The sequence below is a fragment of the Drosophila rhopaloa genome, unplaced genomic scaffold, assembly GCF_018152115.1.
Source record: "Drosophila rhopaloa isolate 14029-0021.01 unplaced genomic scaffold, ASM1815211v1 contig_47, whole genome shotgun sequence".
In the NCBI taxonomy this organism is placed as follows: domain Eukaryota; kingdom Metazoa; phylum Arthropoda; class Insecta; order Diptera; family Drosophilidae; genus Drosophila; species Drosophila rhopaloa.
The window spans coordinates 4,149,347-4,163,786 of NW_025335142.1; the positions used below are offsets into that span (position 1 = coordinate 4,149,347).

The 14,440-nt window shown below is 41.9% G+C and overlaps 3 protein-coding genes across 3 annotated transcripts in view; 1 reads left to right on the plus strand and 2 right to left on the minus strand.

The window, feature by feature from the left end:
• Positions 1–155: 155 nt before the first annotated feature.
• On the minus strand, positions 156–2,415 carry LOC108045877 (tyrosine--tRNA ligase, cytoplasmic-like). The gene is made up of 4 exons (XM_017125331.2): positions 1,704–2,415; positions 992–1,358; positions 608–931; positions 156–540 (listed from the first exon to the last, which is right to left on the minus strand). Exons 1-4 carry the CDS (start codon positions 2,341–2,343, stop codon positions 294–296), a joined length of 1,578 nt encoding a protein of 525 aa, XP_016980820.2. The 5' UTR covers positions 2,344–2,415; the 3' UTR covers positions 156–293.
• Positions 2,416–2,764: 349 nt separating this feature from the next.
• Positions 2,765–14,440, plus strand: part of LOC108045859 (elongation factor-like GTPase 1) — an 80,385-nt gene continuing 68,709 nt past the window's right edge. The window contains exons 1-3 of the mRNA XM_044461530.1: positions 2,765–5,055; positions 5,113–5,545; positions 5,607–5,720. Coding sequence (XP_044317465.1) covers positions 2,872–5,055; positions 5,113–5,545; positions 5,607–5,720 — 2,731 coding nt within the window. The 5' untranslated portion in view covers positions 2,765–2,871. The remainder of the gene's footprint in view (positions 5,056–5,112; positions 5,546–5,606; positions 5,721–14,440) is intronic.
• The window catches only part of LOC108045866, a 30,099-nt gene continuing 21,555 nt past the window's right edge, over positions 5,897–14,440 (minus strand). The window contains exons 2-5 of the mRNA XM_044461531.1: positions 12,393–12,541; positions 12,221–12,299; positions 9,126–9,276; positions 5,897–7,200 (exon numbers count right to left, since the gene is read on the minus strand). Coding sequence (XP_044317466.1) covers positions 6,494–7,200; positions 9,126–9,276; positions 12,221–12,299; positions 12,393–12,541 — 1,086 coding nt within the window. The 3' untranslated portion in view covers positions 5,897–6,493. The remainder of the gene's footprint in view (positions 7,201–9,125; positions 9,277–12,220; positions 12,300–12,392; positions 12,542–14,440) is intronic.

The window sequence follows — 14,440 nt, forward strand, 5'->3', positions numbered from 1 at the left end:
TGCCACTAAACTAAAATTATAATACCCTCACAAGGGTATAAAAAGTATATATTATTTACTTTATATTCTGTCTTCTATTATTAGATAAGTGTCTTCATTTATAAATAGTTTTACAAATTCAGCATATTGCTTCTAAAATGTAAAACTAATACATATTTATTTTTGAGCTCTTTATTTAACAAAATGCAGTTTCCTTACAAGGGGAATCAATAAATTAGCAGCAATTTCTTTTTGTGAACATTCGGCTTAGTTGTAAGTATTACACAACTCAGGTAGGGCTGGCATTCGAAATTCTATTTAATAGAGCAGTTGGCCAGTTTGCTGGACAGCTTCTCGCCCTCAGGTGTCAGCAGAAAATTGTCCTTCCACACGGCCAATCCATCGCTGTTGGTCTTGAAGTCAGCGGATAGCTTTTCCCACACCTTCTTCTTGGGATTGAGTTGCTCGTCGGGCGTGCCACTGAATCCCTCAAAATATAGCCGACTGCCAGGAGTAGCATTAGATGGCAGCACAATCGGTTCCACTACCGTGTGATCAGCGCTAGAAGAGATAAATACATATATTAATATCTAGACCAGACCAGAGGATCCCAGTAGATGTAACCCACTTGGAGGTGCACAAAACCATTCCCTCTGATAAAATGCCACGCATCTTAGAGGGCTTCAGGTTGCACAGAACAGCCACCAGTCGCTGATCCAGCTCCTCTTGGGTGACAAACTTCACCAGGCCACTAATAATCGTTCTAGGCTGCTCTTCAGCCAAGTCGATCTTTAGCACATAAAGAGTATCGGCATCTGGATGACGAGCCACCTCCACAACCTTTCCCACGCGGATATCCAGACGATGGGGGGCGTCTTCGTCAGCGCCAGCAGCCGGAGCAGCTCCTGCCTTTACTTTTGCAGGTGGTGGATAAGCTGCGGCACTTAGTTTTCTGTAAGAAACGACTTGGTATTTCTTTAATCTTTAAACAAATCCCTAAAAGTTTACATACTGCAGTTCTGGCTTTTCAAAGGCCTTGCGAATGGGATCCAGGAGTCGATTGATGTACTTTTCCACGGTGGCCTTTAGGTCACCCGGATGAAGCTTGTCCTCTGCATAATACTTCTCCAGATCTTCGTACTTGAGGAAGGTAGCATCACCACCGTGTTCCGCTTCCCGGTTAACCTCGAAACCTTCGCCCTCCTTAAAGAGCGAGAACAGGACGTGCTTAACGAAGGACAGGAGTCCGTTGTCGGCAATGTTTCCAGGCTCGCAGAAGGCCTTCTTCAGCTTCTTCTTTACGTTTGCTGGGGAGTCCAAGAGGTCGATTTTGGAGTCCTCCTCCGAAGAGGACATTTTGCCACCAGCCAGACCAGGCACTAAAATAAAAACAATTAGAAAATTATAAGAATAGCGCTTAAACTTTAGGCACTTTGGTGATTGCTCTGCACAACATGGACTTTTATTTTAATTGTCCTAAATAGTCGGTGGTCTATTTCAATTTTAAGGTACATTCCCAAAGTAAATGCGTAAATGTAGTAATAAATAGGATGTAATAAAGAACACTTGTGGAAAAGTTTTTAAAAATATACGAATTAGTTTACAATCTTAATAATGCAGATCGGATTCGAAATAAACTATAATAAAAGAAAGAAAACTGTTTAGGAACACCGTTTACTAATCAGAAACTCTCATTTTGCTGTAGTGTGTAATAGATGACTCACCCATGGGATTCATGAAGTGGATGCGCTTCTCGTAGCCCAACTGGGGCAGATACTTTTCCGAGAAGGTGAAGATTTTGCGCTGGTCTACGCCACCGAACTGGGCGTCCACCTTAAGGTACTCCTCGTCCAGGGCCTGCAGTCCAGGATAAAGCAAGCCAGAGAGGAGTGGGTACTCCACCTGTTTGACCACCTCGGCTCCTGCCTTCTTCGCGTCATGCTGCGTGACAACGGAGCTTAGTTTGTAGACATCCAGGGTGTACTCCTTGGACAGTTGATAGTCGCTGCCCTTCACAAACTTTAGCTTCTCCAGCGGAACGCCGATGGAACTGAGCATTGCTTTGATGACCTGTTCGTAGTATTGGGTACGCAGCTCTAGCAGAGACCACGGTGCCTTCATGTTGTCCAGATAGGCATGCAGATCGGCGAACAGGATCGTCACCTCGCATCCCGCCTTCAGAAAGTCCGCAATCTTTGACATGGGCACAAAATAGGCGACATGTGGCTTGCCCGTCGTTGCCGTTCCCCAGTATATCTTCAGATCCCGCTCCGCCAGGATCTTGGTCAGCTTATCATCGCCGAGCGTCTCCTGCAGGTTGCGGGTTATCAGCGTTTTCTTTTCCGCTGGCGTTATTCCGACCATTTTTCTAGGAATTTAAGAGACTTTCGCGTGCGAAATCACGAAATTGTTGCCGGGAAGAGGAAGAGCGTAACTGCATGCGTGGTGATCAGCTGTTTCGATTTTAACAGTGGTGCCTTACAGTGCCCCTTAACATCAGTGCTGCCACTGTTGTAGGTGAAAATATCTGAATCAAAGTTTGATAAAACTAATTTTTTACCCATTAATCTAATTTTTTACACATGTTTTTATAACTAACTTTTTAAAAGATTAAAATTAATTGCTAAAAAAACCAGTTCTGATTCTACACACAAAACATTTATTAGTCAATTATCAAAAATGTATAGATATGAAGGTATGTGTACTTAACAGTTCTTAAACATTGGCTTCGGAAACATTATGTTATATTCAAAGTTTCTGCAGCTGGTCACACCAAATTGCGAAATTGCCGCGTGCGGGTTTGTTTATAAATACAATTAAACCAATAGGCGAAATTCCCAGTTGAATTCGTACTAACAATCAGAAAGTCATTACTTCAAGAAACCATTCAGGATGCCCGTAGTCGAGGGCACCGATCTGGTGCATCTGCAGCGACGTCGTCAGCAGGTGCGGAACATCTGTATCCTGGCGCATGTGGACCATGGCAAAACCACTCTAGCGGATTCACTGGTGGCCAGCAATGGCATCATTTCGCAGAGGATGGCGGGCAAGCTGCGCTACCTGGACAATCGGGCGGACGAACAGGAGCGGGGCATTACGATGAAGAGCAGCAGCATCTCTCTGTACTATCAGGAAGCAGAGGAAATCGCTGGTAATCCGGACTACCTCATCAATCTTATTGATTCTCCCGGTCACGTGGACTTTTCTAGTGAGGTTTCCACTGCGGTCCGTTTATGTGATGGTGCCATTGTCGTGGTGGATGTGGTAGAGGGCGTAGGTCCCCAAACCCGAGCCTGTTTAAAGCAAATCTACGAGGAGCAACTAAAACCCGTATTGGTTCTCAACAAACTAGATCGCCTGATACTGGAGAAGCAGATGGATCCGCTGGATGCCTACTTCCACTTGACCCAAGTCCTGGAGCAAGTTAACGCCGTTTTGGGCAGCATTTTCGCATCCGATATTTTAGCCAGGGAGGATATTACCAAAAAAGACAACTACGAGTCTGCCTTGGAGGAAGTGGATGACTCCGAGCTGTATTTCTCACCCAGCTCAGGCAATGTAATCTTCTGTTCCGCCTACGATGGCTGGGCATTTTCCGTCCGGGACTTTGCAGCCATGTATGCCAAGCGATTAGAGTTGAAGCGAAAAGATCTAGAGCAGGTCCTCTGGGGCGACTTCTACTACAACTCCAAAAAGAAAGAAGCTTTGCCGGGAGCCCAAGAAAAGGCTAAGAAGCCCATGTTTGTGCAATTCGTGCTGGAGAATATCTGGAGCCTTTACGACATCATAGCTATTAGAAAGGATAAGGATAAGCTGCCTGGGATAGCGGAGAAATTGGGTCTGAAATTAGCCGCCAGAGATTTGCGTCTCACAGATCCGAAGTTGCAGATCAAAGCGGTTCTTGGGCAGTGGCTACCCATCGATAAAAGTGTCCTGCACATGGTGATTAACCATGTACCTCCACCTCACAAAATCAGCGAGGAAAGGGCCCAGAGATTGCTCTATCCAGCGAATGTGGATCTGAGTTCCCTTCCGTCAGAAACCCTGAAACTCAAGGAGAGCTTTACCAGTTGCGATGCCGATAGTTCAAATGTTATTGCGTTTGTGTCCAAGATGACCCCCGTACATGTGTCGCATTTGCCACAGAATCGACCCAAGAGGTTAACGGATCAGGAAGTGCAGCAACGCAGAGATGAGGTGCGTCGTCGTATTGAAGAAAGGAAGCTACAAAGTGAGCAAGCAGAGCTTGAAAAGATTAGCCAGGGCGTGGAGCAGCTGAGCACTCAGGTGGAGGTCACAAAGAAGGACGAACCCGAACTAGAAGAGGGAGAGGCCAACGAGTTTGTTTTCATAGCCTTCGCTAGAGTCTTCAGCGGCACTTTGAAACGCGGTATGGAATTGTTTAATCTATCGCCCAAACACGATCCTCGTCAGCCGACGCACCGCAGGGAAGATGAAGCCCCCTTCGCCAGTCGTGTGACCATCGGAGATCTTTACATGTTTATGGGAGGTGAGCTGCAACTCCTGGATGAAGTGCCTGCGGGAAATATTGTAGGAATCGGTGGTCTAGAATCGCACATCGTCAAAACAGCTACCTTAAGTAGCAGTTTGGATTGCACCTCGTTCAGCGAACTTAGCATTATGGCCACTCCTATTCTCCGCGTAGCCATCGAACCTGTTCAGCCGCAAGATATGCCCAAACTGGTAAAAGGATTAAAGCTTTTGAATCAAGCAGATGCCTGTGTACAGGTGTCTGTCGCTCCCACTGGTGAGCACGTGATTACCACTTTGGGCGAAGTCCATGTAGAGAAGTGTGTCCACGACCTAGAGCAGAGCTATGCCAAAGTTAAGGTAAACGTCTCCAAACCGATTGTGTCCTTTAGGGAAACAATTGTGCCCGCTGCTACCGTGGATATGGTTAATGAGGCTATTGTGAAAACGGCGGAGGACAAGGATGTGAACAAGAAGATCGCCATCCAACATACTCTCAACAAACGGGGTACTCTTAAGGTGATCGCGGTGCCTCTGCCCGCAGAAGCAGTGGAGTTGTTGGAAAAGCACTCGGAGTTTTTCAAGGTAAGAGCTAAAGTAAATGTGTTCAGCAAATTATTAATTTATGTCTTCGTTCCGCAGGAACTGGCTGCCATTTCTCGAAACCAACTGCTCTCAGAGAAGTGGACTACACTGCTGGCCTCCATTAAAGTGAAACTAATCGCAGCTCTCCGGGATGTACAATTGTTTGGCTTAAGTTCCCTATCCACCGAAGAGCTTGTAAATCGAATCTGGGCCTTAGGTCCTCGGAATTGCGGCACCAATATATTGCTTAACCTTAGCGACTATGAGCAACCAGACTTTTGGTCCAGTCATGCCAAGTCCTCCGATACAGATATTCGTTCCAAAACCGATACGCGCAAGGACTTCAATAGTTCTTTGGTGAATGGCTTTCAACTGACCTCGGTAGCGGGTCCTTTGTGCGAAGAGCCCATGCAGGGCGTTTGTTTTGTGGTTCTCGAGTGGTCAATCCAAACTGAAGGCGAGGATTTAAATTCCCGTGGTCCCTTTTCGGGTAGGTTAATGAAATTTTCCCCAAAAATATTTATTATATTCAATTCTTATAAAAATTCCAGGTCAAGTTTTGACTGCTGCCAAGGAGGTTTGTCGTCAGGCCTTTCAGAATCAGCCGCAACGATTGGTCACGCCCATGTATAGCTGCAATATTGTGGTTAATGCGGAAATGTTAGGTGAGTGGCTTGAATTGAATCGTATAAAATATATTTTCTAAAAACCCGAAAACCAATATTTAAAGGTTTTCGAATTTTTATAATATATGTGCTCAGATGTTCTTCCTCGACCTTAATTACATACAGGTTGTCATTATTTAAGGACCATCCATAAATAAATTCTTTTTCAAACGAGATATATTTTAAAATAGTATTTTATTTAACTACTAGTAAATGCAGCTTAGGTCTAAACATAAATAAGCAACTAAATTTAGGTTACATAATTTCGGTGTTGGTTTTTTGTTTTTATTATATTTTTGTTTTCTCGTTTCCTTTTAAAATAGTTTCCAGTTTTGCACCTAAACTATTCGTTTAAATCTTTAAATATTATTTTTAAAAGTTGAGGCCTTGTTTACGCTTAAATGCAAAACAAATTAATTAAACAATTAGTTCGATCGTGCCCGGGCACGTGTAATTGTTTAATTAATTCGTAAATTGTTTTGTAAATAAATACATGTATAAATATATAAATTAAGAGGGGTGGTACGCTGGGAAGAAATGCCAAGGGAAATGCCTAAAAACTTGTTTTTAAATTAAGAAAAGCTTAGCTAATTACGTTACGCTACGCTAGACGTTACGTGACGTGAACTTTTTGCTTTATTGAAGCCATTTTCATCCGTTTTTCTCATCGTTACTTCAGTCACAGTTGTTTTTTTTGCACAGTTTATAGTCGCCGGAAATGGCCTTGTGCTATTGAAATTGTATCTACTAGGATTGGTTGGTATTCCCGGAACTTAGTCCCAAATAATGCTCTGCTGGAACTCAAGGACGCGATCCCATGGGAACTCCGGCTCAAAGTCGTCCGTTTCGGGTAGGGATCGCCTGGCACGGCTTTCGATAGCTGAGTCCTCCGCCGTGGTGGTCAGTTCCGCCGTCACTGGAACCGCTGCAGCCGCCGGTTCCGCTTCCTGTTCCGCTTGCAGAGTGGTCCTGGCCTCCTCCTCACCGGCTGGAGTACTGCTGCTCGGTTGCTCCTCGGTTCCGGTTCCCGATCCACTGGAAATAGCCTCGATGGGCGGTAAATCGCCGCGTCTCTCGTTGTTGCGTCCGTAGTTGCTGCCCGGGAAATTGTTGATCGAGAATTGATCCGGTCGGAAGTTGGCGGAGCTATGGCTACCGCTGCTCTCCGGTCGATTGAGGTACTGATAGGAACTGCTTCCGCCATTCTGGAAGCTCTGATCTTGCGGCTGGTAGTTGGAACTGATGGCTGAACTTCCCGCGGAGCTAGCACCTCCATAGATGGGTCGGCCATAGCTATCCTTTTGCCCGCCAAGGGTTGTTCCGACTGAAGGACGATAGAAGGGCTTCTGCAGTTGATACCTCTTGGGTGGCTGGTTGCTGGGCTTGCGCACCGAGTATCCCGGTTTCACGCACATCATGCCAAAGACTCGGATTCCGGGCACGCTGGCATATGTGGGCTGGTCATGAGCCATGGGTCCCTCTGAAAATTTAAAATAATTCAATGAAAAGTATGTTAATTACAGCAGCATTAAAAGATAACTGAGAAAGGACATCATTTAAGTTATAAATATTTTTAAATGTTGTTTAAAATATTATTGTATTTTAAAATTTAAAACATTATATTTTTGAATAGCTTAATATTTATCTTATAATACTAATTGAATTCCGACCAAAGTACTATGAATGCAAAGGACTGATTGAAATTAATTCGAAACAAGAAAGGAAAGCTAACTTCGGACGGAGCCGAAGTTGATATACCCTTGCAGAATATTCTGTAAATTATATTCTTCAAAATTATTCATATGGTGTATTCTTAATACTCATAAAAAGTCTCAACTTCCTAACTTTAAAAACACCAAAGTTATGGCATTTCCAATCGTTCAGTTATATGGCAGCTATAGGATATAGTCGGCCGATCCTTATGTAATTTGGTAGGTCGGATTGATTGGCCAAAAATAAAACCCATAGAAAATCCCAACTTGATAACTTTAAAAACACCAAAGTTATGGCATTTCCAATCGTTCAGTTATATGGCAGCTATAGGATATAGTCGGCCGATCCTTATGAAATTTAGTAGGTCGGATTGATTGGCCAAAAATAAAACTCATAGAAAATCCCAACTTCCTAACTTTAAAAACACCAAAGTTATGGCATTTCCGATCGTTCAGTTATATGGCAGCTATATGATATAGTGGCCCGATCCGGCTCGTTCCGACTTATATACTACCTGCAATAGAAAGACAACTTTTGGGAAAGTTTCAAGCAGATAGCTTTAAAACTGAGGGACTAGTTTGCGTAGAAACGGACGGACGGACAGACGGACAGACGGACGGACAGACGGACGGACAGACGGACAGACGGACATGGCTAGATCGACTCTCCTGGTGATGCTGATCAAGAATATATATACTTTATAGGGTCGGAAATGTCTCCTTCACTGCGTTGCAAACTTTTGACTGAAATTATAATACCCTCTGCAAGGGTATAATAAACAAATTTAAAATTAAATATATTTATACCCTTGCAGAGGGTATTATAATTTTGGTCAAAAGTGTGCAACGCAGTGAAGGAGACATCTCCGACCCTATAAAGTATATATTTGATCAGGATACCTCCTGAGTTGATATAGCCATGTCCGTGTCCGTCTGTCCGTTGTCCGTCTGTCCGTCTGTCCGTCTGTCCGTCTGTCCGTCTGTCTTCCGTCTGTCTGTTTCTACGCAAACTAGTCTCTCAGTTTTAAAGCTATCGGATTGAAACACACCCTTCTTTCCTTTGACGCAGTATATAAGTCGGAACGGCCGGGATCGGCCGACATATCCTATAGTATATAACTGATTGATCGGAAATGCCATAACTTTCGTGTTTGTAAAGTTGGAAGTTGGGATTTCTATGGGTTTTATATTTAGCCAATCAATCCGACCTACCTTTCTAGGATCGGCCGACTATTATAGCTGCCATATACTGATTGATCGAAATGCCATAACTTTGGTGTTTGTAAAGTTAGAAAGTTGGGATTTTCTATGGGTTTTATATGGCAATCAATCCGACCTACCAATTTCATGGATCGGCCGACTATATCCTTAGCTGCCATATATGATTGATCGGAAATGCCATAACTTTGGTGTTTGTAAGTTGAAAGTTGGGATTTTCTATGGGTTTTATATATGGCCAATCAATCCGACCTACCAAATTTCTAAGGATCGGCCGACTATATCCTATAGCTGCCATATAACTGATTGATCGGAAATGCCATAACTTTGGTGTTTGTAAAGTTAGAAAGTTCGGATTTTTATGAGTATTAAGAATGCATCATATGAATAATTTTGGAGAATATAATTTATAGAGTATTCTGCAAGGGTATATCAACTTCTGCCAGTGCTTTTCTTGTTTAATTTAAAAACGTACCCATCTTGAAGTGATCGGGACAGCGGCAGATGACCAGGTAGTGCGACTTGCCAGTTCGTGTGTTCTGGAGCGCCAGAAGGGACCAATCCTTGGGTGAACGGCATTCGCGCATCTCGGTGGTGGCCTCGCAGGTCTTGGCCAACGTGATGGCCTAAACATGGAACATGGGAAAACAAAAAGTTTAAATATAAGTGGGGAAATACAATAATGCACTTAAAACAAGAAAGGAAAGCTAACTTCGGGCGGAGCCGAAGTTGATATACCCTTGCAGAATACTCTGTTATTATATTCTCCAAAACTATTCATATGATGCATTCTTAATACTCATAAAAAATCCCAACTTCCTAACTTTAAAAACACCAAAGTTATGGCATTTCCAATCGTTCAGTTATATGGCAGCTATAAGATATAGTCGGCCGATCCTTATGAAATTTGGTATGTCGGATTGATTGGCCAAAAATAAAACCCATAGAAAATCCCAACTTCTTATCTTTAAAAACACCAAAGTTATGGCTTTTCCGATCGTTCAGTTATATGGGAGCTATATGATATAGTCGCCCGATCCGGCTCGTTCCGACTTATATACTACCTGCAATAGAAAGACAACTTTTGGGAAAGTTTCAAGCAGATAGCTTTAAAACTGAGGGACTAGTTTGCGTAGAAACGGACGGACAGACGGATAGACGGACGGACAGACGGACATGGCTAGATCGACTCTCCTGGTGATGCTGATCAAGAATATATATACTTTATAGGGTCGGAAATGTCTCCTTCACTGCGTTGCAAACTTTTGACTGAAATTATAATACCCTCTGCAAGGGTATAAAAATCTATTTCAAAAATGTTTTTCTAAAGCAAAAGGACCTGAAAAGGAGCTACTTAAAAAATGTTATCTAACTAGACTGAAAGTTACATTATTACAATTTCTATTTCAAATGAAATGTGCAATATAATCTTGCTATTTCCGTCACTATTCGTAACTTGCTAAAAATGTCAAAACCGTAAAACTGCTATATGACTGCAAGTGGTGTGGCAAATCTTTTGTTTTAGTGCAGTCTGTCTAGACTGCAGACTTGGTTTAATAGTCCGCCCATTAGCCATTCACTTTGGCCCACAGGGCAGGAAAGAAAGTTACCCCGATCCCCATTCCGATCCCGATCATGACTCTAAATTGAAAGCTAGCATGCTAAACGCTATGGACAAGCTGTCACTTAATACGAAGCAGAAAAAAAGGAGCAGCCGGCGCCCTGGGCTTTGATTTGGTGATCTGCCTATACTAGACTATAAAGCCGGTGGGCTGGCTCGAACACTTTGCTGGCCAAATTGCCCTGACTTTGGCCATTCTGCTACGCTTTCAATTGGCCAACATGATTGTCCTTTAACTGATTTACAGCCTGAGCTACTGTTAGTGCTGCTCGCCGAACGTTAATTTGATTGACTCTTGAGGCGCTCGTTTGCATGTCAGCCAATTGGGAAAATCTTTTCTTTTTTTTCTACCCATTTTCCGCTCGCTTCATTGGCTGGCATTCAGGTTAATGTGGTCCGCCCGGCTGTTCCAGTTTTTCCTAACGCCCCGCTCTTGTTTTCTGTTTTCCAGCTAAACGCATTTTCATAATTTGCTGTACAGTTCCGGCAAAGCAGAAATAGCAACAGCAACAGCAAGTGTTGCATTTAACGGTGAAGTGAAGTGTAATTATGACAATGTCTGGCACTGCCCACACTCCACAAACAGTGCACTCTGCGGACCACTCGGCGTGTCCATTAAGCCATTAGAAATGCTTTTTATTATTTAATTTATTTGAACATTTTGCCAAGCAACGCTGTTCGCATTTATAACTCAATTAAAGGTGCGGAGAACCGGGAAAATCGGGGCGAAGGAGCAGATCATGGCCAGGCAATAAAGTAAATAACACTGCAAACCGCAGGCGAACCGCATTGCACAGCCCACAAGGTGATTTTCTTACTGACCTGGCCAATTGATCGTGCCTTCGGGTGGCTGGGAAGCAGATCCTCCAGTGAGAGTCTGCGCTGCGGACCCAGAAATCAATTTTACGATTCGGTGATCCAACAAATGAGGCTCAATTTGGGTGAATTCGCGGGGCGATCTTCAACTGATCAAATGATATATTGCTGGCTTCCAGCTATCGTGCTTTTCATTAATTGACCACTGCTTTGTGAAATTCCCAATGGTTTTCAAGGAGTGGTCTCTTAAAAAGCACTCATCTTCTCTAAGTATTCAAATGATACTCAATTATATGATCATGGCGTGTGTGTGCTGCCGAAGAGAATTTTATCTTATTTTCCTGGGTACTTCGTTTATTTTGGTTGTAAAAAACACAGAAACCCGATTTTCATGATTTGTGAAATTCTCTAATTGAATAGAAAGTCTTCTGCCATGCGATTTTTCTTAAAAAATAAAAGAAGTTTGTTTCTCTGTAGAATTCTTCTGTATAAATTATTATATTATATATATTCTACCAGTAAAAAACCTATATTTTGCACTGAAAATACAAATGTTTCTTAAAGTTTTAATAAAAAATTATATTTCTATTCAATTTTCTGCCTAAGGCATGGCATTTAATTTGTTAAAATTCATTCCAAAGCTAAATTATTTATCTGGCATTGTTGGGAGGAATTCGTTATCTAAAATACTTGGACCTAAATTACAACCCGATTACAAATGATCGTTTCTCAATAAAAATACTATCACAATAACTAAATTCTGCTCAATCACAATAAATAATATGGATGAGACTTTCAAGTTCCCTTAATAAATTCCATCCAAACTTTAAACAATTATAAAAAATGAAATTCGTGTCTTCTTCCAGCAATCTTAGCTATTAAGTTGCCCTCATACTGATCAATTCCATTAATTCATTTAAAAAGAGATCAAATCATATTTGTGGTCAGCCAATGATGTGGAGTCGTGCCAGTGAGAACCTGTAACTATCTATTGAAGTAATGATCCACCGAGAGTGGTCTAACAAATGATCTAGAAATGCATTCTGCCAGTTCCACTTTCGGTTCCCAAGAGATCCTCCAGTCGTGGCCAAAGCAATTATCTAAGTAACTCGGTTGGGAATAAGTCTGCTTACCTTCTTCTTATTATCGCCAACCAATTTTGTGGTATGCTGATCATCTTCATTCAGGCTGGCCGAGCAGGGATCACGATATCTGGAAGAGGATTAGATTTGCAGGATTAATTAGAACTTGCCGGGAGTGACAAGTGGGTAGGTCCAACCTCTGGGTCCCAATCCAGCAACTCACCTTGATGGACAGGCGCACAGTGGTTGGGTGTAGTTGAGTCTCACGTAGACGGCATTACAAACTTGTTGAATGGCACACTCGGGCAGCAGATAGATGTGCTGATTGTGCGGATAATAATGATATTTCGTCGGTTTCGCTGTCGCCGTTTTCTGTAAAATGAGAAGCGTTGGAAACGATGAGAATCAGCTCCTGTTGATTGATGTGGCCAAAAGGGTTTGCCTCCCATCTTCTATTTGGCTAGCAATTAAAGTTGGTGGTATAACCCTGTTGGCCAGCTGGCAAATGTTTGCACCGCAGACGAAGTGTCTTGTCGAGGCGTTACAAAGTGTTGTTTGTCTACCGCCTGGATGAAGTGCGAAATTGACGCTTCCCCGGGAGCGTTATCCCCATCCCAATCCAACCCATCGCCCTGCCAAAAGTTTTCGTTTCTCACAGTAGGGTATTGTCATATTTTGCAGAAGTTTGGAAAAGTTATAAAGGATTGTCATTACGTACATAAAGTAACTATGTATTAGTGTATAATATTTTACTAGTCATATTGTAAATGTATTTCTAACTTTAAGCTCCTCTAAGTAATTCGATTTATCAAATAAAATATTTTTTACTTTCTGAACGCGTTTGTTACTTCTGCAGACATTTTTATAACAACCACCAGAAAAATGTTAGAAAATGTATACTACTTTTTGAAGCGTAAATGTGAAATATTTATAACTGGTTATGTCCAAAATGTATCTTTAAAACCATAATCTTATTAGAATGGTGTAATAAAAACGTAGCCAATGTTATAGAAGCTAAGTGAGCCAGGGACTAACTAATAATCATTTTTCGGTTTTTTATTAAAATTATATTGTTATAAAATAAATAATAAAACATTAATCAAATTATGCGGTAGGACAGGAAATTTTTGTAAAAATGGCTAGATAGTTGCCAAAAATGAAGAAATTGATAAAATCGAAAAAGGTTTTAATTTTTACTTTTTCAACCATTTGAAAAATATGTTTCTGAAAGGGTATTCAAAGTGGCGATTTCCAAAGACGTATTACGTTTTTCTTATTTTATAATAACCTTGCGAGACGCGAAAACGGTTAAAGAATAACAAAGTAGGAGGAAAAAATGGGAGCCGCAGCACCAGAGACGGACTTTTAGCAAGCATTCAAAGCACTTTGAGCCGAGAAGAGTCGACTTGAGTTGATTTGAGTTGCCTTGGCCAAACCGGGTTAATGGCAAACGAGACCCTCACATAATGCCACACAAAATTGCTTGGCTCGCCTGGCGTTGCAACGCGCCTTTTCCGCCGAAGAAGGGGGAACAAAGTTATTAAGAAATTGATGCAACTTGGAGGGGACCGCGTAAAGTCGAGTGTGAGTATATAGCATATATATGGTATGTGTGTTTGGTAACCCTGGGTAACCGGGTAAACTGCCAAACGCACTTTTACTTGTATTTTCCAGCCATCTCCCTTTTGTTCCCCATTCCATTCCATCCCACCTGACCCAACCCATCAGCCACTTCCTTCCTGCGACCATTTCCCAGTGTTTTCCCCAAGTTATTTTTCATTTTGGAAAACTTTTACCGACAGCAGGGGGAACTCAGGATACTCTGTTCCTTCATCTCTCCCTTCCCCTTTGTTCGACTATTAAAAAGTTTCGTAGTTGAGTTTTTCAACCTTTACTTGGGAACTTTTTTGTCGGCATTTATGACACAATTGAAGGTAGTTTTCATTTATATGTGCTATACAACTTTTCCCTTTTTCGGTATTTGTTTAATTATTTTGTAATTTGTCTTCTTGTTTATCAATGCGTGAAAATTCTGGGAACATGAGAGAGGGTACGCAGTTTGAAATGGAGCAAGGGAATTTAATGATTTCATTACCTTATGTTGAGAAAAGATGATTCAGTAGACGAAAGAATTACAAAACGCAATTATTTTAACTGGAATGGGTCATTAGATCAGTGTATTATAAGTTACTAATATCACCTTCCTGTTGGATTTTTTCATTGAAATCGATTTAAATTGTATATTTACTCTTATTAAATTTTAAATAAATA

Bases quoted from the DNA above. Each gene is read 5' to 3' on its own strand.
- LOC108045877 (XM_017125331.2), bottom strand. From the start codon at position 2,343: ATGGTCGGAATAACGCCAGCGGAAAAGAAAACGCTGATAACCCGCAAC. The intron at 932-991 runs GTATGTAAACTT...CGTTTCTTACAG, and splicing joins TTTGAAAAGCCAGAACTGCA to AAAACTAAGTGCCGCAGCTT. The intron at 541-607 runs GTGGGTTACATC...TATCTCTTCTAG, and splicing joins ATGGTTTTGTGCACCTCCAA to CGCTGATCACACGGTAGTGG.